Source organism: Podarcis filfolensis (assembly GCF_964270895.1).
Source record: "Podarcis filfolensis genome assembly, chromosome: 16".
NCBI lineage: Eukaryota > Metazoa > Chordata > Lepidosauria > Squamata > Lacertidae > Podarcis > Podarcis filfolensis.
In genome coordinates this window covers 35,664,621-35,692,206 of record NC_139620.1, presented here as the reverse complement: position 1 = coordinate 35,692,206, position 27,586 = coordinate 35,664,621, and the positions used below count along the sequence as shown (strand labels likewise).

The 27,586-nt window shown below is 45.0% G+C and overlaps 1 protein-coding gene across 2 annotated transcripts in view; it reads left to right on the top strand.

Annotated features, from left to right (window-relative positions):
• Positions 1-1,076: 1,076 nt before the first annotated feature.
• The window catches only part of GLT1D1 (glycosyltransferase 1 domain containing 1), a 58,041-nt gene continuing 31,531 nt past the window's right edge, over positions 1,077-27,586 (top strand). Inside the window, exons 1-6 of one of the 2 annotated variants that reach the window (XM_083590520.1) lie at positions 1,077-1,184; positions 2,976-3,124; positions 5,556-5,661; positions 9,492-9,543; positions 11,413-11,449; positions 13,286-13,342. In XM_083590520.1, the coding sequence (XP_083446646.1) occupies positions 1,117-1,184; positions 2,976-3,124; positions 5,556-5,661; positions 9,492-9,543; positions 11,413-11,449; positions 13,286-13,342 (469 nt within the window). In that variant the 5' untranslated portion in view covers positions 1,077-1,116. The remainder of the gene's footprint in view (positions 1,185-2,975; positions 3,125-5,555; positions 5,662-9,491; positions 9,544-11,412; positions 11,450-13,285; positions 13,343-27,586) is intronic. The other variant, XM_083590521.1, reaches the window with a different exon arrangement.

The window sequence follows — 27,586 nt, the reverse complement described above, 5'->3', positions numbered from 1 at the left end:
GCAAATCATAGAGCAGGTAATTGTTCTGAACTCTCAGGTGCGAGGACGTACCGCGTTTGGAAAAAAATGCCAGTTGCTGTCGAAAAATAGCGGGAGGCTGTTCCTGAGTTTACACCTAGCTTGCAAGCTTGCCAAACAAGTCTGGCTGGCTACTCTGAGCGCTTTTTGACTGGTTACCTGTTCACCCAGTTTTCTATTCAAATACTATTTCGTGGTTGGTTAAATGGGAAGGGAACGTGTAACCCTCAAGGTGTTGCTGAACTACAAACTTCCATCAGCTCTGGCCATGCTTACTGGGGCTGATTTGATTTGATTTACTATATTTCTATACCTCTTGATACACATGAATCACAAAACAGCTTACAAACAAACAACAATAACACAATAGAACATGTTTATTTCAAATTTATATTTTTGACTTTTGTATTGGATAAGATTCTTATAAGGTTGTCTATATTGTGGTTTCTTCAGCTTGTAAACTGCATTGTGCATAGTAATCTAGCAAGGAGGTATACAAATTAAAAGTGGGAAAAAATGAAGTGGAAACATAATTAACAAATCGTCAGTAAAACAGTTACAGTATATAAAACACTATTAACAAAACAGGTAAAAAATAAGCTAAACAGCACAATTACAGCAAAAGTCATATTATAGGATTCATAAAGTACTACAGCATTCATAATATTTAAAACAATATTAACCACAATAACAAATAGCAATAAAAAAATAAACTAAGCAAAACCTCTGAAGGGCCAGAGTTTCCCCACAACTGCTCTATAGAGATCTGGCACCTTGCTCCCATATGGTTCATAATGCAAACCCATAAAGCGTCCCCTCTCTTCTGCGTAATAGCTCTGTCCAACACCGCCAAGCCCAAATCACCTTTTGAAAGATGGAAGCGGAACGGAATGTCCTGAATCTTGTTTCCAGGGAGTTCCCTGTGGGAGGCCACTACAAACGCCTCGCTGATTACCATAGAGCTGAGAAGAAAGGATGACCGCGTGAGATGCCTAGAAGAGTCGGCAGCAGGTTTCCGGTACCCAACACGAGGGAACGAAGGCGAGAGGGACGTGGCCGGAAGTAGGGCAAGGGAGGCAGCTGTGCTCAGCCCGGGCCATGCGGTTGCTCATGCTGGGGGCTCTGCGAGCCCACACCGGGAACGGCACCACCGCGAGGAGGATCCAGTAAGTGCTCCCCGCGCCTCGGGGAGGCGCTCGAGGCACCGGAGCTCCCGCAATAACGGGCAGGCCGGAGTTCGTTAGGTGAATTAGGCTTGCCGCATGCATTTATGTCGTATTTGAGGGTTGCAACATTTGCAATAAACAAATTTTCCGGGAGACTCGCAGTGTCTTTTGCAGGCAGAGATCCGTCAGGTGAAGCTGTTGGTCTTTGCATCTCCACACAGACACCCCCACACTGAGTGGAAGTCTTCAACCTCAGATATGCAGATGACACAACATTGATGGCAGAAAGTGAGGAGGAATTAAAGAACCTTTTATTGAGGGTGAAAGAGTAGAGTGCAAAATATGGTCTAAAGCTCAACATCAAAAAAACGAAAATCATGGCCACTGGTCCCATCACCTCTTGGCAAATAGAAGGGGAAGAAATGGAGGCAGTGAGAGATTTTACTTTCTTGGGCTCCATGATCACTGCAGATGGTGACAGCAGTCACGAAATTAAAAGACGCCTGCTTCTTGGGAGAAAAGCAATGACAAACCTAGACAGCATCTTAAAAAGCAGAGACATCACCGTGCCGACAAAGGTCCATATAGTTCAAGCTATGGTTTTCCCAGTAGTGATGTATGGAAGTGAGAGCTGGACCATAAAGAAGGCTGATCGCCGAAGAATTGATGGTTTTGAATTATGGTGCTGGAGGAGACTCTTGAGAGTCCCATGGACTGCAAGAAGACCAAACCTCTCCATTCTTAAGGAAATCAGCCCTGAGTGCTCACTGGAAGGACATATCCTGAAGCTGAGGCTCCAGTACTTTGGCCACCTCGTGAGAAGAGAAGACTCACTGGAAAAGACCCTGATGTTGGGAAAGATGGAGGGCACAAGGAGAAGGGGATGACGGAGGACGAGATGGTTGGATAGTGTTCTCGAAGCTACCAGCATGACCAAACTGCGGGAGGCAGTGGAAGACAGGAGTGCCTGGCGTGCTCTGGTCCATGGGGTCACAAAGAGTCGGATACGACTAAACAACAACAAAAGTAGAGGCAAGCAGAAGTCACAACTAAAGCATTCATGACAGGTGGCCATCCAGCCTCTGCTTAAAAACCTTCAAGCAAGGAGAGTCCACCACCTCTCGTGGGAGCCTGTTCCACCATCAAGCACCTCTTACTGTCAGAAAGACAGTGTAGATTTTTGCATCCTTTTATGTTACGCATATGCTGTTTGCTTCTCTGCATCTACACACAGACACACACATTGAGTTTCAGTCTGTAACGTTTTACAGTTTTGTGATCAAGTAGCACCTGATCTATGGAGTGTGTGTGTGTGTTTGTGTATATTGTATTGTATGCACACCAGACATTTAAAGCACACAAATTCCCCTATAGTTTACCCTTCACAGAGCTACTATTCTAAGCACCCTTAGCAAGCTGTAGTTTCTGGTGCAGTAGTTCCAGGACACTTGTCCATCCACTATACCACACTGGTATAAACGGCATTTCCATGCGCTGCTCTGGTTTGCCAGAAGCGGGTTAGTCATGCTGGCCACATGACCCGGAAGCTGTCTTTGGACAAACGCTGGCTCCCTCGGCCTGTAGAGCGAGATGAGCGTCGCAACTCCAGAGTCATCCGTAACTGGACCTAATGGTCAGGGGTACCTTTACCTTTATACCACACTGGATTCCACCCAAAGTTACTGAGATGGAGAGAAGCACCTTGTCTGTGCTGTTTGGCATTGTGGAAAGTTTCTAGCAGATATGTAATGTTAAACTCCAATCTTATTCCATTTTCTTCTTTGCTTGTAGGGATCACATAGAAGCTGCTGGTCACTCATGTGCCCTCGTGGATATCTCTTCCTGCAAATCCCCGTTGGCAGTTTCAAATCTCATTTCCTCTGAGAACTTCGAGGCAGCTCTGGGCATTCATCTTTATAAAGCAGGCAGACTTCTGCAAGGTACTGTGGTTTCTGATTTTGTGTGTATTTCAGGTGTTACTGCCATTGTTTTCCCATTTGGGAAAAAGCAAAATCTTCCTACAACCTTTCGCATATTTGTACCTGGTAGAAATTGTCTTCTAGAAATTGTTTCCCTGACCTTGTGGCCTCCAAATGTTCTTGCATGACAGACCCCATCAATCCGGCTAGTGTTGTTTGTCATCAGTGTTTGGATACTGACTGCCATTTTGAATCAAGATGGTGGACCAAAACATTGGTTTGGGGTGACTGTCTATTTGGGGACATAGTTTCAGCTACAGATATAGCCACCAAAGTTGGCATGAGGGTTCTCAAGATGGGGAAAGCAAACTTCACTATGGTGGCAGACACCATTTTGAATCAAGAGGGTGGGCCAAAATGTGACTTTGGCATGACAACACCCATTTTTGGGGGGGCATAGGCTCGGACACCTCAGTATGTTGTTGCCAAACTCAACATGAGATTTCTTGAGGTGGAGGTAGCAGTCTTTGTCGACATTTGGACACCGAGAGCCATTTTGAATCAAGATGTGACTTTGGCGTGACATCACCTGATATTTGGTGTAACAGATCCAAACTCACAAATCAGTCTATGCATTTTAAAATTGCAAACTTTTATGGTTTCCACTAATTCCTTGGTAGTGCCAGGCACTACCCATTAGTAAAGTTATGAAGTGTGAGGATGAACTGTGACGTCTGTGTGGCATTGCAGCTAGAGTGTTGGACTAGGGCACTGGAGACCAGGGTTCGAATCATCACTTGGCCTTGAAGCTCCACTGGGCAACCTCAGGGGCCATTCACATTCTCTCAGCCTAATCTCCCTCACAGGGTTCTTGTAAGAATAAAATAGAGAGGGTTGAAGAGTGTGTGCCATCTTCAGCCCTTTTGAGAAAAGGTGGGATATATAAATATAATAAATAAACAAACTTTGCGCTATAGGATGCCTCCTACTGGGTGGGAAAACCATACAATAATTGGGCAAGCCTTGGTCAGCTAGAACATACATCACATGTCCTCCTTCTGATTTATTTTTAACAAGCGTTTATCCGGAATTTAAAAGCAGCCGTGTTACTAATTAGTGACCATCCCACTGCTATTTGTTAGCTTAATGAGGTGTAAAACTGCCACTTAATTGTATTTGTTTCCCCACCTTCCAGAGCTTCAAATAATGTAAAGCTTATTGCTTTGCCATCCTGATCGGTTGCAAGAAAAGAGTGTTGGTTACTGGGGCTCATTCTTTTTTAATTGGCAGCGGGTGTGGTAGAGGGACCAGATCTGAGGAGATGCAGGAGCTTTTGGGTTTTGGATGGAGAGAGTAGGGATCTCTCAGCAGCTAGAGAACCATACTTGACTCTGGCTGCAATCCCACACACGCTTACTAAGGAGCAAGCCCTGTTGAAACTAGTAGGGCTTACTTTTGAGTTGCATATGGAGATTTGCACTGTAAGGTATGGAACCACAAAACGTAAACTTTAGCTCATTGTTTGACTAGCAGACAGTGCTGAGTGCTGGCTTCTGTCAGGGCAAACGACATTCTAATTGCTGGTTCTAAATGTGTTTTGATGAGGATATTCATTTATTTGCTGCCCATCTGACTGGGTTACCCTAGACACTCTGGGCAACTTCCAACAAATTAAAACACAGTAAGACATCAAACATTAAAAACTTCCCTATAGTGATGAATTTTAATTATTGTTTTAAACTAGTATTTTTTTGGTTTTATGACTTTGTTTTTAAGAGTTATGCTTTTAAACATAGTAAGCCACCTTGAATCCCATCTGGGGAGAAAAGTGGGATATAAATATATTGAACAACAACAACAGGAGTAATCAGGCTGGCTCATTTCATAGAAATCTCTTAGAAAGGTACCTGCACATTTTGTTTTGTTACTTTCTAAGAGGGCTAGAGACCCCCCCTTTTTTAAAGTGAAAGCTCAGCATCTAGGGGACATCAACGAAGGCCTTTCTGGGTGTCATGGCACCCATGGCCCATGGTTACAGTGTTTTTATGTAGTTTTGTAGTAGTTTTATGTAGTTTTTCAATTTCATGGTTCTACATGGGACAATGACAATAAAGATATCTATCTTATCTATCTATCTATCTATCTATCTATCTATCTATCTATCTATCTATCTATCATCTATCTATCTTACCTGCCGTAAAAGCGATATTGGAAGGACACGTGCCAAATACAGGATTTATTTTTTTTAAAAAATGGAATCTTTTCTTCATTATCGGAATGTAAAATTCTGATAGGGTGTCCAGACTTGTAACATGTATAATTTGACATTGGACATAAAATATAACTTAATCATTAGGCGGCCATTGCAAAGGCAGTGTAGGAAGACCAGAAGAAGAAGAAGTCTCAATTAAATTTAATCAAATTAACCCTTGCACCTCTGGGCTTTTTGCAGGCAGCGGGATTCCTTTTGGAATCATCTTTGGTGGAACCGACATCAATGAAGATGCCAAGTGTGACGAAAAGGCCAAAGTGATGGGGAGAGTGTTGGAGGAAGCCAGGTAGAGGAAAGAGCCAGATTCTTAGGCAAAAGAGGATCCTTGGGTAGTAATATAGCCAGGCTATGTTACTCCTTCTTTGCCCTTCTCCCCATCCCGGATATCTTATCCATATTTTTTTTATTATGAGGATGTTGTTGTTTACATGGTGTCTTCCCTCCCTCAGCCTAAATTTACCGCCTTAATTTTGACACTGGCAGCAGCAGAGCAAAGTGAGAAGGAAATAGAGGGAAGAAATGATAGTTTAAAATGAATAAAAGGGACCCCTAACTATTAAGTCCAGTCGCGGACAACTCTGGGGTTGCGGCACTCATCTCGCTTTACTAGCCGAGCGAGCTGCCATTTGTCCTCAGACAGCTTCCGGGTCATGTAGCCAGCATGACTAAACCTCTTCTGGCGAACCAGAGCAGCGCACGGAAATGCTATTTACCTTCCCACTGGAGTAAAATACTCACTACAAACAGCTCTCTGTATGAGCACCTTGTGACAAACCATCACCCGATCTGGTTTAATTAATATTTAAGCCAAGGGGGATTTGAGGTTTGCTTAACCCAAATCTGTCCACTGCTTTCCAGCTGAAGAAACAGCGGAATTTGAGTGATGCCGCTCCTTAAACTGTCATGTGATAGGATGTTCAAAGATACATTTTTTTTTGAAGGCAAGGTTTTCTGAATTTTGGCTTCGTGTTGCTAAAATTAGCCGATTACCACAAAGTATCCTGAGTTTGCTGATGAAACAATGTTTGTGCTGCCATTTGGTAGCACATATCTTTGCAAGACGGGGTTTTCAGCTGCTGTGAGGACAAAATACTGTAGCAGGCTATGTATCGAATGATCTTGGGAGTATGTCTGACAACCGTCTAACCCCCGCGTTGACCTACTTGTCGGCAAAATGTGTACTGAATTTTGGAAGATTTAGGACGGGTAAAAGGAAGTCCTTCTTCATGGGGCACATGGCTAAACTCTGGAACTGGCTCCCCCAGGAAGGGGTGGTGACCATCAACTTGAATGGCTTTAAAAGAGGATTAGACATATTCATACAGGAGAGACCCATTGATGGCTACTACTTCATGATGGATGGGACGTGGGTGGCGCTGTGGGTTAAACCACAGAGCTTAGGACTTGCCGATCAGAAGGTTGGCAGTTCGAATCCCCGCGACGGGGTGAGCTCCCGTTGCTTGGTCCCTGCTCCTGCCCACCTAGCAGTTCGAAAGCACATCAAAGTGCAAGAAGATAAATAGGTACCGCTCCGGCGGGAAGGTAAACGGTGTTTCTGTGCGCTGCTCTGGTTCGCCAGAAGCGGCTTAGTCATGCTGGCCACATGACCCGGAAGCTGTACGCCGGCTCCCTTAGCCAATAAAGCGAGATGTGCGCTGCAACCCCAGAGTCGGCCACGATTGGACCTAATGGTCAGGGGTCCCTTTACCTTTACCTTTACTTCATGATGGATACGTTGTACCTCCACAGTTGGAGACAGAAATGCTTCTAAATTACCCATTGCTGGAAGCCACAGGAGGAGAGAGTGTTCATGCGCTTGAATCCTGCTTGCTGATTTCCCACAGTCATCCAGTTGGCCACTGTGAGACCAGGAAACTGGATGAGCCACTGGTCTGATCCAGCAGGATCCTCTTATGTATTCTCCCATCCCAGTGATACTTCCCCAAATGGGCTTCTTTCATGAACGTTAACTGTTAAGAATATTCGTAATTTGTTATAGCTTAACACTGCTAGTATAACTCTATGTTTTTGGAATAAATTTTTATAGCTTATGAAGCAATATCCCACAATCCCATGATTGTTGTTCTCAAATTCCCATTAAAAAAAAAGGTGGATAATGTTGCAAGAACTGTAGATATTTCAACAAATTCCACATTAATGGAGGCGTTAAGTAAATTCATGCGTGGGTGCCTCGAGTAATGGTTATAAAACAAGCAAATGCAGTAAAAAACCTATGAAACCAATGGCTGCTGAAGACCTAAAGTCCAGAATTTGTGTGGCAATAAATCGATGGTTCGCCATACCTAGTAAATTTGGACTTCTGGGCCACCGTACTGAAAAGGTTGGGAACCACAGCTAGAGGAGAGCAGGGCTCTGAAGTTGCTTCAGCAGCCACCAGACTTAGTCCTATTTCCATAGCTGTCAACCGTCCCTTATTTGGTGGGAAAGTCCCTTATCCCAGCGCTGTGTCCTGCTGCTGTCCCTTACTGATGATGTCCCTTAAATTTCCCGGGTTTCAAAGGAAGCAACTCCTCTCCCTCCCTCCCTGCCAGCCAGGGAGGAGGGAGGCTCCAACTGTGTTGCTTGGCTGCGTTGCTCACCCAATAAGGAGTCTAAGAACGACTGGGGGGTGGAGCTTGCATGCCTCGTGCCGATCAAATCAGCCGCGTTGCCTGGGGACTCGCCTTTGCTCAGCGCTTCCCAGTGGAGAGGTGACAGTGATTTTCCTTGCTGCATCCCCTTTGCCGGGTTGCTGCGCTGTGGGAACCACCGCTTGAGGCTTCGTTTGGCTGCTGGCTGGGCTTTCTGCCTTTGGCTAGGAGGGGCTCAGAAGTTGAACATACCTGTGCTTGGAAAATCCCTTATTTTGGCTGCTGATCCCTTATTTTCAAGGCTGCTGGTCCCTTATTTTCAAATCTGTAAGTTGACAGCTATGCCTATCTCTACACAGACTGGCAGCAACTCTCTAGGCTTTCATGACATGTGTCTGTCTGGAAATGCTGGGGATTAAACCTGGGACCTTCTGCATGCAGAGCATATGTTCTACCAGTGAGACACGGCCCTTTCATTTTCAGTAACTGATCGTGGGGTGCCAGTACAAACTGACTGGCGGAACTGTGTGATTTACCTGCTACATATTCTGCCAAATTCTGTAAGGGTGGGGAGGTGGGAGAAGAAGCTCATTCAGCTTCATAAAAGAGCATGCCATGGTTCCATTTTATTTTATTTTAATCAAACTCTTCTTAAATGTTGGTGATTCTCCCTGAGGGCATATTTTTTAATTTGGCAGTCTTATCACTGGACAGGCCATGAGCCACAGTTTCCCTCCCACTCAAGAACGTGATAGATGGGAAATACAATTTGCACTGAAAAGAAATTGGAGCAAGGTGTTCGAGCAAAAGTCCATGTCTTTGGCTAAGTTTTTGATCATCTTTAAAGCTGTTGGGTTTTAGCATAGGCTGTCCAGTGTGACAATTAACCTCCTGAGAAAAGCCTGAGGCCAAACAGCCTCTGCTTATTTCAAAACAATAGGCAAACCTTATAGGATCAGAGGAAGAAGCTGTCTTGTACCGAATTTGCCCATTTTGCTCAGTATTGCCTGCATGGACTGGCAGAGTTTCCAGCAGGAAATCTTTCCCAGCCCCAGCGGCAGATGCCATTGGGAAATGAACCTGGGACTTTCTGCATGCAAGACAGGTGTTTTGCCCCTGAGCTACAGCCCTTGCCCTGCCCTTACGCAAAGCACAAGCAAAATAAAAAGAGAAGGGTCAAAGCAGAATGCCAGCAGAAGGTAGAGAATATTTGAAAGAACGAGGAAGGCAAAAGAGAAGTCCCGTATACAAGTGTGAGTGTCTAAAGCAGAGCTTTCCAAACTTTTCATGTTGGTGACACACTTTTTAGATATGCATCATTTCATGACACAGTAATTCAGTTTTAGTAGCAAACCGGAGGTTAAACTAACCCCTTTCCAGCCCCGGGAGGAGTGTGGGGAACATTTGCGAGACACACCTGCACACTGCAGCCAACACACTAATGTGTCACGACAAACAGTTTGGACAGCTCTGATCTAAATCATTGGGTCCTGATTTGACCTCCCTTTGTTCTCAATGCCTCTAGGTTTGCAGTGTCCTTCACAGAGTCAATGAAGGAAGCAGCTGCAGTGTATTGGGTACGTAATTATGGCGATTTCAGTCGTATCTGCAGAGCGTTGCCCTAAAATGTGGGTTTGTGGGGACTCTGTGGCCCTCAGCTGTTGCTAGACTACAACTCCCATCATTCTTGGGCGTTGGCCATTCTGGTCAGATGGATGGGTGGCTCCTGGTGGAGAAAATGGTTGCTGCTCGTTGCTGGAAACAGAGCAATACCACGAAGACCACAGGTCCATCTAGAGTTGTCTAAGTGGACTTGGAATCGTAGAAATGGAGAGTTGGAAGGGAGCCCCAGAGCCATCTAAAGCAAGCCAGGGCGATCATGCCAGGGTGAACATGTCTGAGGCTCATGGCTCTTTAGGTACACAACATCAAACTGAGGTTTAGGGTTGCCTGTTGACTGGTCTACTGGCTTTTGTATGCAGTGGCTATAAAACACGTCTGACATAAAGAGGGATTTGGTTTAGAGAGCCCTAGAGAAGGCAGATTTACTTGCCATATAAATACAGTATTTGATAGCAATCACAGACAGGGCTTTAATTTATTTTGATACAGTTGAAAAACCCTACTCCAGATAAGTACACTCTTCCTCTATGATTCTCTGCCTTCAACACAAATTACGCCTCCTTTTGTTGGCAACCGTCCTCTGCCCATCAAGCTGCAACCTTCATTATTTCTTCTTGTTTTATTCCCCACCTCCCACTCCTTTCAAGAGGATACACACACACACACACACACACACACGCACACCCCTTTCTCTGTGCAACAGACACTTGCTAGTGGATGCTATGAAATGTTGCAGGTATGTTAGCCTTTATTTTTTAAGGGCTGCTTTTGAGCTAAGCTGGTAACTGTGTCAAATTACAAAATTGGTTGATGGAGATCATAAATAGCAAGTAAAGTTCTTTTTCAAGCTTCCCGTTCTCCCAATGCTCCTGAGCTTGCTCTGGCGCTCCTTTCTAGAAGCAGCCAAACCCATTTGAAATTCTCTTCTTTGGGATGCACTTACAGGGGGTCAACAAACCTTTCTGACCTGTGTGCAAACCAGAGGAGCCATCTTGGTTGCTGCACACACATACACAACACAACCAATCAGCCATTTCAGCTTAATTTGTTGGCCGCAGCAGAATGCTTCTTTCAAGACTCATTTCAGCATGCAGGGGGGGACACACCCTCTGGGTGGAGGGAAGGCCTCTGTGGGGCACATTCTGTGGGTACCAGGTTGGTGACCCCTGCAAAGTTTTCACTGTCAACATTCTGAAGCCAATGGTGAGCTACATTTTTGGAGGTCCAGTTGGCTTATTCTTTATATTTTATCTGAATATTTTATACCTCATCTTTAAGGGTAAAACCCTCACAATTTTTAACTTTAAAAACAAAAGATCTACAGAGCCTTTCAAGAGTGAAATCTTCCCCCAGGCCATTCACATATTGTATCAATGTGCAACCGTAAAATACGAAAAATATCACCAATGAAAATGATCTCTTGTTTTGGTAGAACGTAGTCCCACATTCTTAAAAGTAGCCACCAGATGTTTGGAAGATGGATGGGGAAAATATTAGAAAAATAGCAAAAGTCCTTCGGAAGAACCTCCACCACAGCCTCGGGGCCACTCTGGAAAAGGCCCTGCTCCTAACAATATCTGATGTCATCACATTGGCAATTGAAAAACGCTCTGAGCAGGAAGCCAACATCTCCATTGCAGAGGGAGGTAAAGAAAGCAGCCATTTTAAAGTGCTGAATCTTGATCTCCTTCTGCAGGTATTTTAGGGAGAGTGGTTTCTGAAACACAACCATTTCGTGTATGGATGTGTACTGTAAATATTTTCTGACCTTTGCTTTGCTTAGTTAAATTAACTTGCTTTCCCTTCATGCCTCTGTTTTTAAGCCTCGTGCCAGGAACAAAATATATGTTCAAGCTCAAGGTAAGTGTTATAAGTTTCCTATTTCTGCAGAGAAAAACTAAATCATGGATGGGTGGGGTTTAAGAATCATGGCAATCTTCTTTTTCTTAGACATATAAAATTTATGATTTTCAGGTTTATGCATTTCAATAATTTTACAGTCATTTTAAAATTTCGAAACTTGACTTCCTTCCTCCTCTTTCATTTTTTAAAAAAGTATTTTCTGCATATCCAAATTAACTTAATTTGATCATTTATTCATCTACTTTAAATATATACTCAAACTGCAGGTTATTACAATAATCCTGCCAACATTCTTATCTGTTTACAATTTGTTTGTAAATATTCAATAAACCATTTCCATTCTTTTATAAAAAAAAGTTTGTTATCTTGATTTCTTATTTTTATGGTAAGTTTCACCATTTATGCGTATTTCATAAGTTTTTGTATCCATTCTTCTTTCACTGGGACTTCTTCTTCTTTCCATTTTTGGGCAAGTAACATTCTTGCCGCTGTAGTCGCATACATAAATAAATTTCTGTACAGTTTGGGTAGTTCTGTCCGTATAATTCCCAAAAGGAAAGCTTCTGGGTTGTTTTCCCCCCAAAATGTTATTTTAAACATCTTTTTCAATTCACTATATATCATTTCCCAGTAAGCTTTAACCTTGCTACAAGACCACCACATATGATAAAAAGAACCTTCTTTCTCTTTACATTTGATTTATTTGATTTTGATTTATACATTTTTGCCAATTTACTTGGTGTTAGATACCATCGAGATATCATTTTCATATAATTTTCTCTTAGACCATAACATGCTGTAAATTTTATATCCGTATTCCATATTGTGGAATCATGACCATCTTCACACCCCCTTGAGTGTTTTTGCCTTGGTGGGACGCGTCCTTGAATTCTTATTGTGCCTTTTGCTTGCTTGGATAGAGGCTAGAGAGGGAGGTGTGGATGCCTGAACAGTGGAACCTCTACTTACGGACATAATCCGTTCCGGAGGTCCATCCGCTGGTCGAAACGGTATGCTAGAAGAGGCGTGTTGTGTGCATGCGCGTTTGGCGGTAGCACGCTTCTGCGCATGCGCAGATAGCGGCAGCCACTTCTGCGCACACACAGAAGGCAGAAGCCGCTTCTGCGCATGCACAGGTTACGGCAAACCCGGTGTTTACTTCCGGGTTTGCCGCGGACGCAACTTGAAACGTCCGCGAGACGAGGCGTATGTAAGTTGAAGCACCACTGTAGAAGGTAGCCCCTTGTATAAAGGTGAAGTTTGTGCCTGTTGCTCCACCCACATTTGCCTTTGGCCACGCTTACCGCTGGCATACATGTGGCCCTTGCAAGGTTTCCCAGAGCAGAATTCGGCCCTCAGGGCTGAAAAGTGTTCCCCACCCCTGAACTCTGCCTCTGAAAGATGTCCAGGCCAGGGGATGCTGCAACAGCCGCTCACATAAAAGGTGCCATGAAGAGAGGAGGTGTTAAGGATGCCTCTGTTGATGGCTGGAATAGCATTTCAAATTTTAGTGACAATGAAATCCCCATCTTCACGCACTTGGAAGAGTAACTATGGCAAGGACAGCCAGCATGGCTTCTTCCAGATGCAGCTGGATTGCGGCTGCCGCCATCCTTAACCATTGGCCATGTTAGCTAGGGCTGATGGGAGTTGGGAGTCCAAGAGGCTCTGGAGGGATACTGGTTCCCTAACTCTTATCTACAAGCCCCAGTGCATTGAATGGTTTTTGGAAGGGAAGAGGAATGCCACTAAAATGGATGAAGCTTGCCTGCCATGGATTGCTTTCCACGAATTACTTAATGCACGTCTGCTTGTTTTTATGATTATTATCAGGAATTGTGACCACCTGCAACGCTTCTTTCAACTGGAAGAGATTTCTGCAGTCTGAAGGTAAAAAGAAAGCAAACCAACCCCATTCCCAGTCTCTTCGCTCTGTCCTAGCTGTCCTTGTGTCAGGGCAAGTGCTGGGAGCAGGTCAGCAATGACTCACAAGGTGTCAGCCTAGTTTTATTTTTATTCGAAAATTCTAGTGAGCACAGAAACTCTTCCCAGTAGATCTTGCCCCAAGGAGGCAGTTGCAAGGACTGAAGGCCCCTGCCTTCCCACCGCTCTCCTAAGTCTCCTCCTCCTCCCCCAGGTCCTTCCCAAGCAGTCTGAGACTCTGACACCTTGTCCGTCTCTTCTCCACCCTCTTCATCCCTCTTCAGGTTCTCAGAGACCAGTGGCGAGGGGAGCTGGTTGCAGCAGGAGAGGGAGACCCCCCTGGCTTCTTCAGCAGCCTGCCTGATCTCTGCCTCTTTACAAAAATGCAAACGCAACACGCTGGCTAATAACTGTTAGTAAATATATAATCGGTATGACGTCATTCGAAATATATGAATAAGCCACTTCAAAATGATGTATATATCATACAACACATCTCACAAAATATACAAGTAACTGCAAGTTGTTATGCGTATCAGAGTCAAACAAAGATTCAGACAACCAATGAATAGCGAGGAATGCCAAACCATCTCTCAATAATAATAATAACAATAACAACAACAACAACAACAACAACAACAACAACAATAATTTATTTATACCCCGCCCATCTGGCTGAGTTTCCCCAGCCACTATGGGCGGCTTCCAATCGAGTGTTAAAATACAGCATTAAATATTAAAAACTTCCCTAAACAGGGCTGCCTTCAGATGTCTTTTAAAGATAGGATAGCTGCTTATTTCCTTCACATCTGGTGGGAGGGTGTTCCACAGGGCGGGCGCCACTACTGAGAAGGCCCTCTGTCTGGTTCCCTGTAACCTCACTTCTCGCAATGAGGGAACCGCCAGAAGGCCCTCGGCGCTGGACCTCAGTGTCCGGGCTGAATGATGGGGGTGGAGATGCTCCTTCAGGTATACAGGACCAAGGCCGTTTAGGGCATTAAAGGTCAGCACCAACACTTTGAATTGTGCTTGGAAATGTACTGGGAGCCAATGCAGATCTCTCAGGACCGGTGTTATATGGTCCCAGCGGCCACTCCCAGTCACCAGTCTAGCTGCCGCATTCTGGATTAATTGCAGTTTCCGGGTCACCTTCAAAGGTAGCCCCGCATAGAGCGCATTGCAGTAGTCCAAGCAGGAGATAACTCAAAGGAAGACATCTCACAAAAGTCTCAAAAGGACAGTGCATCCGGAATAGTTCAACTGTTTCGGAATGAAGTCTTCATCAGCGAATAATTACGCTGGTCAACAACAAATTTGTTGTCTGCATTTTTTCAGTTGATTTAGGACGAATCTGATGCGCTGAATCCAAAAATCACATTGGTTTTGCTTAATCAGGTCAAGTTTTTGAGCTATGGCCACATGTCGTTTTTTTACGTTTTTGTTCACATGTATGCTTGTGTGGAGCATTTTAGAAGAAGTTGGTGGGAGTAAAATGCCATGTTGAATAATTGTTTTGATTGGAAATGATTATTTTAATGACAAGAAGTATTAAGGTCCGATAGTTCTGGGTGATTATGTCGAAAAGGGATCAGTTTGAAGTCATAAAACCTCGAAATCTTCCATAAATTGGTGCGGCAAAGCATAAAGTTGGGGGATCAAAACTAAGTTAATGGGGCAGCCGCCCCATGAAGTATCCTGATCTTCAATCAGCATGTTGTCCTGTAGCTCATTGTGATGAAATTCCAGTGCCTATCTTCGGAGAACTTCCTGACATTAGAGACAAAGATGCCTCCAGTGTTGAAGGACATGAAGAAGAAGAAGTGGTTCTTGAAGATGATACTCCACATCCATTTTCCCAAAAGGAGTTGAATGATCTAGTTCATGACCTCAGCTTGTCAAAGGACTCTGCCGAACTGTTGGCATCCAGATTGAAGGAAAAAAAACCTCCTCTCTGACAGTGCTCGCATCAGCTTCTTCCACAACAGGCATCAAGAGTACCTCCGTTTTTTCTCGGAAGAGAAGGACTTGGTGTACTGTGCAGATATTGCGCAGCTTCTGCTCAAGCTTGGAGTGCCACAGTACGAACCCAAAGATTAGAGACTGTTCATTGACAGCAGCAAGCGATCACTGAAATGTGTTCTGCTACACAACGGCAACCAGTTTGGCTCTATAGCCCTGGCTCACTCAAGTACACTGAAGGAGAACTATGAAGCAGTGAAGTATGTGCTGGAGAAAATTGGTTGTGATCAGCATAAGTGGTTTATTTGTGTCAACCTGAAGATGGTGAACTTTTTGTTGGGACAACAGTCTGGCTTCACAAAGTACCCATGTTTTCTGTGCATGTGGGATAGTAGGGACACTGCTCAGCATTACACGAAGAAGGACTGGCCTGTGCGGGAGGAATTGGTGCCTTGCAAAGAAAGGAACGTCATCAACGACCCTCTGGTGGACAGAGACAGAATACTCTTCCCACCGCTGCACATCAAGCTCGGCTTAATCAAGCAGTTCACCAAGGCTCTGAACAAGGATGGTGACTGCTTCACCTACTTGTGCCAGGCTTTTCCAGGATTGACCATGGAGAAGTTGAAAGCTGGCATCTTTGACAGTCCTCAGATCCGTCAGCTCATCAGAAATCCAGAGTTTGGAAACTCAATGAACGAAGTGGAACTGGAAGCGTGGAAGGCATTTGTTCTGGTAGTGAAGAACTTTCTTGGCAACAATAAGGCCAGAAACTACGCAGAACTTGTCAACAACATGCTGACTGCTTTCAGAAACCTGGGCTGCAACATGAGCGTCAAGATGCACTACCTATTTTCACATATGGACCGGTTTCCTGAGAACCTGGGTTCAATGAGTGACGAGCAGGGGGAGAGATTCCATCAGGACATGAAAGAGATGGAGCCCAGGTATAAGGGTCGCTGGGACACAGTCATGATGGCTGACTACTGTTGGACTCTGAAGAGAGACCTCCCTGCCGCTGAGCATTCCTGGAGTTCCAAGAAATGGAAGTTCAAGCCCTGAAGTTTGAAAAATGGTGAAGCAACATGCAATTTACGTGTACTTACCTTTATAAATGCCCACCATTCAGTTTACAGTAAACCTGACCTGATGGAGAGAAACGGATGCCATTTCCTGATTCAGCAGTGCAAAAATACCCTAAATCAGTTGTAGAAATCTAGACAACATTCAAAAAGTTAAAAATTGTTGCCCAGTGTTATCAGTGAAATATACATACTAGTGAAGATCATACTAGTGGATCAGTCTTCCTTTGAGAGACGGTTTGGTGTTCCTTGCTATTCATTGATTGTTTGAATCTTTGTTTGACTCTGATACACATAACAACTTGCAGCTACTTGTATATTTTGTGAGATGTGTTGTATGATTACATATATATATGTTTTGAAATGGCTTATTCATATATTTTGAATGACATCATATTGATTATATATTTACTAACAGTTATTAGCCAGCATGTTGTGTTTGCATTTTTGTAGATTGTCACATTTTGCAACACAGGGGTTTGTGTTTGTTCTGATCTCTGCCTCTTGGCACCCCTGCTCTCCAGCCTCCGCTTCTGCCACAGCCTCTTCCTGCTCACTAAACTGTTCCCTCTTCGGCTTCCGACATCTCCTCCTCCCAGTCTTCTCCCTCTGACCACTCATTGTCGCCCCACCACGAACACCCGGCTCTGTACCTTCTTCCAGAGAAGCCAGCAGTGGTGTAGTGGTTAAGAGCAGTGGACTCGTAATCTGGTGAACTGGGTTCGCTTCCCCGCTCCTCCACATGCAGCTGCTGGGTGACCTTGGGCCAGTCACACTTCTCTGAAGTCTCTCAGCCTCACTCACCTCACAGAGTGTTTGTTGTGGGGGAGGAAGGGAAAGGAGAATGTTAGCCGCTTTGAGACTCCTTAGGGTAGTGATAAAGTGGGATATCAAATCCAAACTCTTGTTCTTGTTCTTCTTCACTTGGGGGTTGCCCAGCTGGTGTCTCCCACTACTCTTCTGCATCCAGTACAGGTGCCAAATCCTTGAATGCACAGGGTTAGAGCCGGTTGTGCAAAGTCCTGGACAGGAAACAGGGTCTCCAATACCAGTGTGGTTCCTGGGCGACTCGAACGGCTCTGAACTTTGCTGTTACCCCTGTGTAGGCCAGCTAAATTGGTGAAACAAATTGAAAACTTGTTTCTGAATGGATCTTTTCAGGCTCCTAGTTAAAATTCCCTTCTTCTTTTCATCCCGAGTTTTCATAATTAATGTCCATAACCTTCATTTAAGTAGCGCAAAACAAAGCTCCTTTTGAGAGAGCCTGAATTGAAAGCTAAACATAGGCCGTCTCTTCTGAGTCTGCGACAGCTCAAACTAGCAATGGCGGAAATTGATTTTTCTCCCTCTAAACCACAGTGAAAATAGTGTCGGGAGGAAGGGAGGGAGCGTGAGCTGGTGCCAGCTTTTCATCCAGCGATTTCTTTAAAAAATAGAAATGGTGTAGCTTTTAAAAAAAGCATAAATAGATAAAATCCTCCCTGAAATGTATGTGTCTGCAAACTGAAGGGAGTTCACTCACTAGTCTGAATAATCTCCACGCAACCTTTCCAAGAAGGCCTAGATGAAATAATGATTTTTGAGGGGGCGGAGAGGCAATGTGTCAGTATGAATCAATAGGGCTTGCTTGGTCCATGTTTCAGTCATTTATTGCTGCGGTAGTCAACATGGTGCCCTCCACATGTTGTTGGGCTTAGAACTCCCAACAGCCTTGGTTACAGTGGCCAGTTGTGGCCTTAGGATCATAGAATTGTCGAGTTCAAAGGGACCAAGGAGGTCATCTAGTCTGACCCCTGCAGCGTAGGAATCTTTGGTGCTCCGTGGGGCTCAAACCCACGACCCTGAGATTAAGAGTCTCATGCTATCCCGGGTCTTCCCTGGATGGTGGACAATAGGGGTGTAGTCCCAACAACATTTGCAAGGCTCTGTGTGGGCTACCTTCAATTTATAGTCTATGCTATGAGACTCTCTCTGGAGGCTGAGCTGACTTTAGAAGGAGGGGCAGAAAGTAGACACGATGTTGGGGTGGGCATGGAGATTTGTGCATATGTCCAGTTTGTGTGGGATGCAGGTGGCGCTGTGGTCTAAACCACTGAGCCTAGGGCTTGCCGATCGGAAGGTTGGCAGTTTGAATCCCCCGACGGGGGGAGCTCCCGTTGCTCGGTCCCTGCTCCTGGCTACCTAGCACTTCAAAAGCACGTCAAAGGGCAAGTAGATAAGTAGGTACTGCTCTGGCGGGGAGGTATATGGCATTTCCATGCACTGCTCTGGTTTCGCCACAAGTGACTTAGTCATGCTGGCCACATGACCCGGAAAAACGTCAGCTCCCTCGGCCAGTAAAGCGAGATGAGTGCTGCAGCCCCAGAGTCGTTCGCAACTGGACTTAACTGTCAGGGATCCTTTACCTTTACCTTTTTACCTGTTTGTGTGCCCCAGTACAAGTGGCCACATTTACTTCTATGCACACCCACCTGTGCTATGCACCCCCCAGTGAATCTGCCCTACTTTTTGCCATATAGTGAAACACCAGGAAGAGGCGGTGGGGGCAGTCCAGCCTCCCCATGCAATGATGAGTTCCATAGTAGAAGTGCAGCCACAGAGATCTCCCAACTTTTCTTCCGTATGAGAGTCTCCAATGGGAACATGGGGCACTCCCTAATAATAATAATAATAATCATAAATTTTATTTATACCCCGCCCTCCCCAGCTAGAGCTGGGCTCAGTAAAATTACAGTAAAAAACATAATGGGGGGGGGGACCAATTTAAAATGCAGGTTAAAATGCAATTTAAAATGCAGCCTCATTTTAAAAGTAGCCCATAAATCAAAACCATAAGGGGAGGGAAACATAAGGGCCAGACTGAGTCCAAACCAAAGGCCAGGCGGACCAGCTCTGTCTTGCAGGCCCTGAGGAAAGATGTCAAGTCCCGCAGGGCCCTAGTCTCTTGTGATAGAGTGTTCCACCAAGTCGGGGCCAGTACTGAAAAGGCCCTGGCCCTAGTTGCGACCAATCTAACCACCTTGCGACTTGGGACCACCAAAATGTTGTCATTTGTGGACCTTAAGGTCCTCCACGGGGCATACCAGGAGAGGCGGTCCCGTAGGTACACGGGTCCAAGGCTGCGTAGGGCTTTAAAGGTCAAAACCAGCACCTTAAACTTATAGTGAGTTAGACCACTGATCCATCTAGCATAGGGTGTTCTGCACCAGTGGTGGTGTGGGACTCCAACACCCATCTGCCCCAGGAGCCCTGGCCAATGATCACTGATGACAGGAGCTCTAATCAAACAATAGTTGGAAGGCCACAGGTTCCTCAGCCCTGGTCTACTGTGTTCTCCAGGGTTCCAGGCAGGAATTTTTCTCAGTGCTGCCTGGAGATTAAACCTGGGTCCTTCTTCATACTAAGCAAACACTCTCTCTGAGCTACAGCTCTTCTCCTGCTTCTGGAGCGGAAATTATATTAAGGCACAATCCAGGCACTAACTAACTTAGCTTTGACAAGTTGGCAGCATCTTTTTATTAAAGTAATCGTATTTCCCCCCAAATTTCTCTGCTTCCCTGAAGCCCTCCCGAGGCATCTAATGTACATACATAAAACATTAAAGCCAAAACATTTTATTCCAATAAAACTAAGCCGTATAAAAATAGTAAATTTCATAGCTGAGCACAGTGCTCGTATAATGTGAATCTAAATTGTTTAGGGCAGAAATGGGGACCTGCAGGTGTTGTAGGACTCCAACTCCCATGACCCACCCCCAGCCAGCATGGCCAAAGGGATGACCATTCCTTTAATCTCTCCCCCAACTCTCCTGCTTTAATTACCTTGTTATTTTAATGAGATTGTTTTATAGTGCCTTTTAATTTGGATGATTTATCTCATGATTCTTGTGTCACTGGTTTTTATACTCTAGTCCAATGCAGGAATCTCAACTAAAGCACCCAAGACTGGTGGCCATCCAATGGATGAAGTCCACCACCTCCCAAGGGAGTCCATTCTACTATTGAACAGCTCTTACTGTCAGAAAGTTCTTCCCGGTGTTTAGTTGAATCTCCTTTCTTGGACCTTGAAGTCATTGGTTCTTGTCCTCCCCTCTAGAGCAGGAGAAAACAAGCTTGCTCCGCCTTGTCGATTAATGAGTTTCCATACCACAGTGTAGGGGTCCTACATGGTTTTTGTTGTTGTCCTTTACGTTGGGCTCAAGCACACAGAATTTTATCAGGTCAGATGCGATAATCCAGGTGTTGGGTCATAGTTCCCCAGGGTGTGGCCGGGTGGTCAGGGATGGTGCACCCACCTAGATCTGGCCGATGTCAGTGCGAAACTGCTGGGGATGCCGCCTTGAGTTTTGTCATGGAAAAACAGCGGAGCATAAACGGCAGCTTACAAAATGAAGGCTGAAATACTGGTTTATTTCAGCAAAGCCTCCTCACCTGAAACGACAACGAACTAGCGAATGATTCTCTTGCCATCAGCAGAGGATTGGCTAGGGTTGCAAGGGCGATTTTCAGTATTTCACTCTGGGGAAGTTTAAAGGAAAAACATTTTAGCAGCCCACTCATCAATCCCGGCTCACAGAGTGTGCAGCCTCCTTTCCATTACGAATGAACTGCGAGTGCTCAATTGCTTTATCACGGCGGCAAATGTGTGTCATTATTCAGAAGCAGTGTCCAATTCTTAAATTGAGCATTGTGAGGTTATTTCGTTCCCAGTAAATCATAGCGCGTGTCTGGGAACGAAAAGAATAAAAATGGATAATTTTCAGAAGCTGGGTGATTTGTCGCTGGGGAGCTCTGCCTGGATGATGATTGGATCCCGAATCTGGCTGTTTTGTGTGGTTAAAGGAACCGGCAACAGAAGAATGGAGAAAAGGGTACAGGGGTTTGTGGGGGTGGGGAGATCCCAAATGTGCATATATTACTTCCAGTGGCACCGCGTACAGCAAAAATAGACACAGAGATGTCTGAGGGCATGTGGGCCTTCTAAATTACTTACAGATGAAATGCATGACCGTCAGATTTACGTGGCTTTTCTGTTACCTGGCAGGTAGAGCAGCTGCTTTCATACCAGGCATCTCCAGGTAGCATTGGAACATTCTCCTTGTCTGAAACCCTGGAGAGACATTGGTACTCCGTGTAGACCCAGGAGTGGGCAACCTGGGGCCCGGGAGCTCAATTCAGCCCTCCATGTTTTTCTTTCAAGTCCTGGAGACTCATCTCACGCCACGGCTCCACTGCAGTGGTGCCTCTTGCTCACCTGGGTGAGGGATGGAGAGAGGCAGGGGTTTGCATGCAGGTATAGGCACCTTAGACTTCTGCATGGCGGCAATGTAGTTGGTGCTGGAATGAATTAGTTCAGTTTAAATGAAGTTCACTGAATTAGTTCAGCAATCTCTGAACGTCACCCGAAAGCAGCTCCTGTTATTGCCATGAATTAAGTTCATTTGGACGTAGAACCTGGAATGATCCTTTGTTTGTCTTCAAGTTCATTCTCCTTAAAAAACAACAACAACCTGTTGAAGGCTCTTGGGCCTTTAAACTTTAAAGATCTTAATTGTTGGGGAAATGTGTGTGCTTTGATGTGTTTTCAGTCTTCTTAAGTATGTTTTATGTTCCAGCCCACCGTTAAGATGAGGATGCTGGACTAGATGGGACACTGGCCTGATTCGCCAGCTTTTCTTACGTTCTTTCCTTCATAAGTGTGTCAAACCTCTCAAGAAGTCCCAGTTTGCAGCACCTAAAATGGTCACAGCAATCTGCCACAAGTATGACTTTTCCCAACCATGTAATGGAAGGACCTAAGTTTTAGAAGTGGTGGGAAATCTTATGAGAAATTGATCAAAAAGCTTATTTTGGTACTGCTGGGGGTGGGGGGTGGGGAGTCTTTTGGAGCTTGAAAACACCAGAACATAAAACAACCGACATGGTCCAAGGTAGAATTCTCAGCAAGGTGCCCTCCTCTCACTTTTGTAGATGTTCAGTGAACACTTTGAAATATTAGAAGGGAGATGAAAGGGCCTGTTTCTTTAAGGAGGAATGAAAGGCTCAGGGTGGTTCAAAGGGAACAGAACACAGGAACAGAGAGGTGATGTAACCCCTGCCATCAGGTTCAAGAGTTGTGCAGCTTCTGAAGAAGAGAAAACCCAGACAAGGAAGGCCTGGGATGCATCAGACCTGGGATAGCTTCCTTTAGAAAATCAACATGGTTTTGGAACACTGCTGAAAAGAATGAACTAAAACGGGAGAGATTTATTTCTTGAGCAAGAAGATGGGTATGTTGCTGGACTCCAACTCCCAGAAGACCCGGGTAGCACAGCCACTGGTCAGTGATTATGGTTGTTGCATTAAGGAACACAGGTTCCCTATTCAAACCTACAGTAACCCCCAAAAGCTGCTGTGGCATGTATCTTACGTTACATAGGACAGAGGTCTTCAACTGGTCCAGACTCGAGACCCACCTCTGGCTCCCAATGTGCACTATGGGGTCCACTTTTACATGCTCACTTTTGATTTATACTTAATGGTACTAACAAGGTACATTGTTAATCCTGAAATGGCGATTCAGAAAGTCCAATGTGGCAGCAACCGCTTGCCGCAACCTACCTGGGATAGCCTTGCAACCCCTTGGTTGGTCCTAACCTGTGTTGAAGACCTGTGACATAGCAGATACATCTCTGAAGGGCTGTTTGGTCCAAGTTAAGTTTACCTATGCAGTTCTTTAAGAAGTGCAAGGAGGAGCCTTGGAGTTGGCCACCAACAGTCTTTATTTAATTATGAATGGCATGGAGAAAGTGGACATAAGACTAGAACTTGTGGACATCAATGAAGCTGAATGTTGGAAGGTTCAGGACAGAGAAGAGAAATGACTTCTTCATGCAGCTCATGGACAACTCTGGATCTCGCTCCCCCATGTGGCAGTGATCACTACCAGCCTGGATGGCTTCAGAAGAGGATTAGATAAAGTCATGGAGAAGGAGAGGGCTATCAATGGCCACAATGGCTCTGCTCTACCTCCACAGCTGGATGTAAGTTCCCAAATGCCAGTTGCTGGAAATTGCAGGAGGGGAGAACAAGTTGCTGCACTAGATGGACCATTGGCCTGATCCAGCAGCCTATTCTGATGTTCGTAAAGGTAAAAGACCCCTGACAGTTAAGTCCAGTTGCAGACGACTCTGGGGTTGTGGTGCTCATCTCGCTTTACAGGCCGAGGGAGCTGGTGTTTGTCCTCAAACAGTTTTTCTGGGTCATGTGGCAGCATGACTAAGCCGCTTCTGGTGAAACCAGAGCAGCGCACGGAAACACCGTTTACCTTCCCGCTGGAGCGGTACCTATTTATCTACTTGCACTTTTTGGCATGCTTTCAAACTGCTAGGTTGGCTGGAGCTGGTAGCTCACCCCATTGCAGGGATTCAAACCGCGGACCTTCTGATCGGCAATCCCAAGAGGCTCAGTGGTTTAGACCATAGCGTTCTTAAGTGCCTCTAAATCTGTACAAGTGTGGCCTCTCCGACTGATAAGGAACCCTGCATGGCCAGCATTCCCGATCACCTTCAGAACTTCTACTGGAACTTTACCCCAAGGCCTACCGACTGGTCAATCCATCACAGTATTGCTGCTGTAAGTGTCAGCAGCTCTGCAGGTTCTCGGGCAGAATCCACCAACTTCCTATTCTTTTTCTTCATGCGCCAAGATAACTGGTTCCAGCCTTGCGCCTAGGTGTCCAACGAACTTCAGAAAACCCTGTTGAAGGTGATGGGTTGATCTCCCCTACCATCTGGTATTTGTCACTAATGCATGAATCTTCCACTACAGGCGACAACCATTTTGCACGGGGGTTTCCTTCCTCCTGCGTACATCAGCGGAGCACTTATAAGCACACCCTGTCCTGCACACACATTCACACTGTTCTGCCTTATTCTGGGTCATTGCCTGTACACAGAGAGAAGCTAGGGCTCTCAAACCACAGTTTTCTCCAGCAGCCGCTTCCTGGATCAATTGTTTAGGCAGCTGGGTACGTCTCTTGGTTTTTAAGAAACCTTGTATGTTCTCTTATCGGGAGTATGGTAAGGCAAGCCGCTGTGTAAAACCTCAAATGGGACAAAACATCTTGTATTTTCTTTTCTTTGAGCCGACAGGGAGAGAGAGAAGAAGAAAACCCATATATATATGGGATTTATCTTAAGATAAGATAAATCTCTCCCCAGCAGTTCCATTTACTTGCAGCGAGTTTCTCTTTGATATCGCTAAGTTGCATGGAAGCCTGTAGGGCCCGCAGTCAGATTAACGATCTATAAGGAGTGTTTTGTAAGAGTTTTATCTGTGATTTCTCAAACAGACTTTTTCTCTTTTTAAAAAAAAATTATTTGGCATGCACGCAGGGATGGCATTAAGAGTGCTGCTCCAAAGCCCTTTTTAAAAGGGGCGCTTCTGTTCTGCTCCGTACTTTCAGTTAAAAAAAAAAGAGTAAAAAGTGTTATTTCAGCAGTCCTATAGGAATTATTCTTGATACACTATTTTGATTGTGTTTGCAAAGCTTGGAGGAGGATTACATGCAGGAAAAGTAAAAGTCTGCTTTTTCAGCGGGAACAGAGTAAGCCGTACAAATACTGCATGTCTTAATTCAGACTAAGAAAGCAAAGCAAATTCTACAGTCGGGATACGTGATCAGAGATTCAGGGCTGCCTCTGGAAATGGTATGTCTGCATCAAGTTCCTCTCCACTTCCTGCAACGCAGGTGTGGTGAACTTTTGGGCCAGGGGGTCACATGTACCCCTCCACAACTCTCATATCTACCCTCTTGCTGGATATCTACCCTCTTTATCCAGCTCTTGCTGGATAAAGAACTTGAACTGTGATCCCGATTTCTGCCAAAATATTTAATCTGTACAGCGGTACCTCGGGTGGCATACACTTCAGGTTGCATACGCTTCAGGTTGCAGACTTTGCTAACCCAGAAATAGTGCTTCAGGTTAAGAACTTTGCTTCAGGATGAGAACAGAAATCGTGCTTTGGCAGCACGGCAGCCCCATCAGCTAAAGTGGTGCTTCAGGTTAAGAACAGTTTCAGGTTAAGTACGGACCTCCAGAACGAATTAAGTACTTAACCCGAGGTAGCACTGTACTGTGTATGGACAACACAAGGGTTAAAAAGCACAGTGGGTGATATGCCACCAGGTGATAAGCATGGCTAAGCAATGTGAGACATGAAGCCAATGGGTGACATGACCCAAAGTCTTTGCTTTGAAAGAGTGAGGTGGGTACAGCTTTAGTGCGGCAAGCAAGGCAAAAGGTAAAGGTAAAGGACCATTGGACTGTTCAGTCCAGTCAAAGGCGACTATGGAGTTGTGGCGCTCATTTCGCTTTCAGGCCAAGGGAGCTGGTGTTTGTCTGCAGACAGCTTTCCGGGTCATGTGGCCAGCAGGACTAAACCACTTCTGGCGCAACAGAACACCATGACGAAGGTCAGAGGGCACGGAAATGCCGTTTACCTTCCCGCCACAGCGGTACCTATTTATCTACTTGTACTGGCGTGCTTTCAATCTGCTAGGTTGGCAAGAGCTGGGACCGAGCAACGGGAGCTCACCCTGTCACAGGGATTCAAACCGCCGACCTTCCCATCGGCAAGTCCAAGAGGCTCAGTGGTTTAGACCACAGCGATGGGCACTCCTTTGGGCAGATTGTACCATTACCCTCGGAGGCACACTTAGCCTGTACAATGGTACCTCGGGTTACAGGCGCTTCAGGTTACAGACTCCGCTAACCCAGAAATAGTACCTCAGGTTAAGAACTTTGATTCAGGATGAGAACAGAAATTGCGTGGCGGCGGCGCAGCAGCAGTGGGAAGCCCCATTAGCTAAAGTGGTACCTCAGGTTAAGAACAGTTACAGGTTAAGAACAGACCTCCAGAACAAATTAAGTTCTTAACCTGAGGTACCACTTTAGTGGGCTTTTAGTGTTGCAGATCCAGCTCTCTGGAATCAGTGACTAATCAAAATCTGGCATGCACCTACTGAGCACATTTTGATTCTTTGTTTAGGAAAACTTTCCCTGGGGTGTAACCCACTTATTTGTGGAAGATCAGTTTTATATTTGATGAAAAGCTTTCTTTGTTTCTAAAGTCTGCATGTATGTATGGTTTTAAAAAAACTTTTAGAGCTTGTTGTATTAATTTTCTTGTTGTATTAAATTGGGACTACAATTCCCATCATCCATGACCACTGGTCCTGTTAGCTAAGGATGATGGGAATTGTAGTCCCAAACATCTGGAGGGCTGGAGTTTGCCTATACCTGTCTTAGAGCATTATTCTGTGCTTTCTTTTCTTGCTCTGTATACCACTTTGATGGCTTTATGCCTTGAAGAGCTCCATAAATGTGTTTCTTACTATTAATGTCCCCCTTAGTTCCCCTCCCCCCCAAAAAACTAAAAAGCCCCAAATGCTGTAACCTTTCCTCATAGGGGGAGTTATTCCAGCCCCTCTAGCATTTTGGTTGTCCTTTTCTACACACACACACACACACACACACACACACACATATGTGTACACAGAGGAAAGTTATGTGAGCCTTTTCAGACCAGTTTTGTTAAGATTAGCCCAGGTGGCTGTCAAAATAGCTTGGGGGGGCTTCAAGGGGAAGCACTTGCTAGGAACAGAATAATTTATTTGTTTGTTACGTTTTTAAAACCCACCTTTTTCTAGTTAATTTTTATTGAATGTTTTCAACATAAAAGTTGAAAGTTTTCTGCAATAAAAGCAAAACCTGTCTAAAGACAAAAGAGTAAAGGAAAACCAAAACAAGGAGAAAGAAAAATCAAGAAATAGAGAGACAGAAAAGATAAAGAAAAGAAGACATCCACTTTGGGCTCTGGGGAGGGTCTTTTCATGAGCCATGGGCATTCTCCAGCTCTCTCTTACCATTTCTGGTGCCATGCATATATGCGGTTATGTGTGGGTTGATTGTGCATACACCCAGGGCCGGATTTAGGTTTGATGAGGCCCTAAGCTACTGAAGGTAATGGGGCTCTTTATATGTCCAGCTGTCCTTTGTGAACAACAAATTGTCGTTGTTTTTTGTGTTGAATATATGTTGTTGTTGTTTTTTTATAAATATTTATTCAATTCAATGCTATAAGGTAATTTATGGACCTAATAGGTATCTAAAGCCATTTGCACGTAA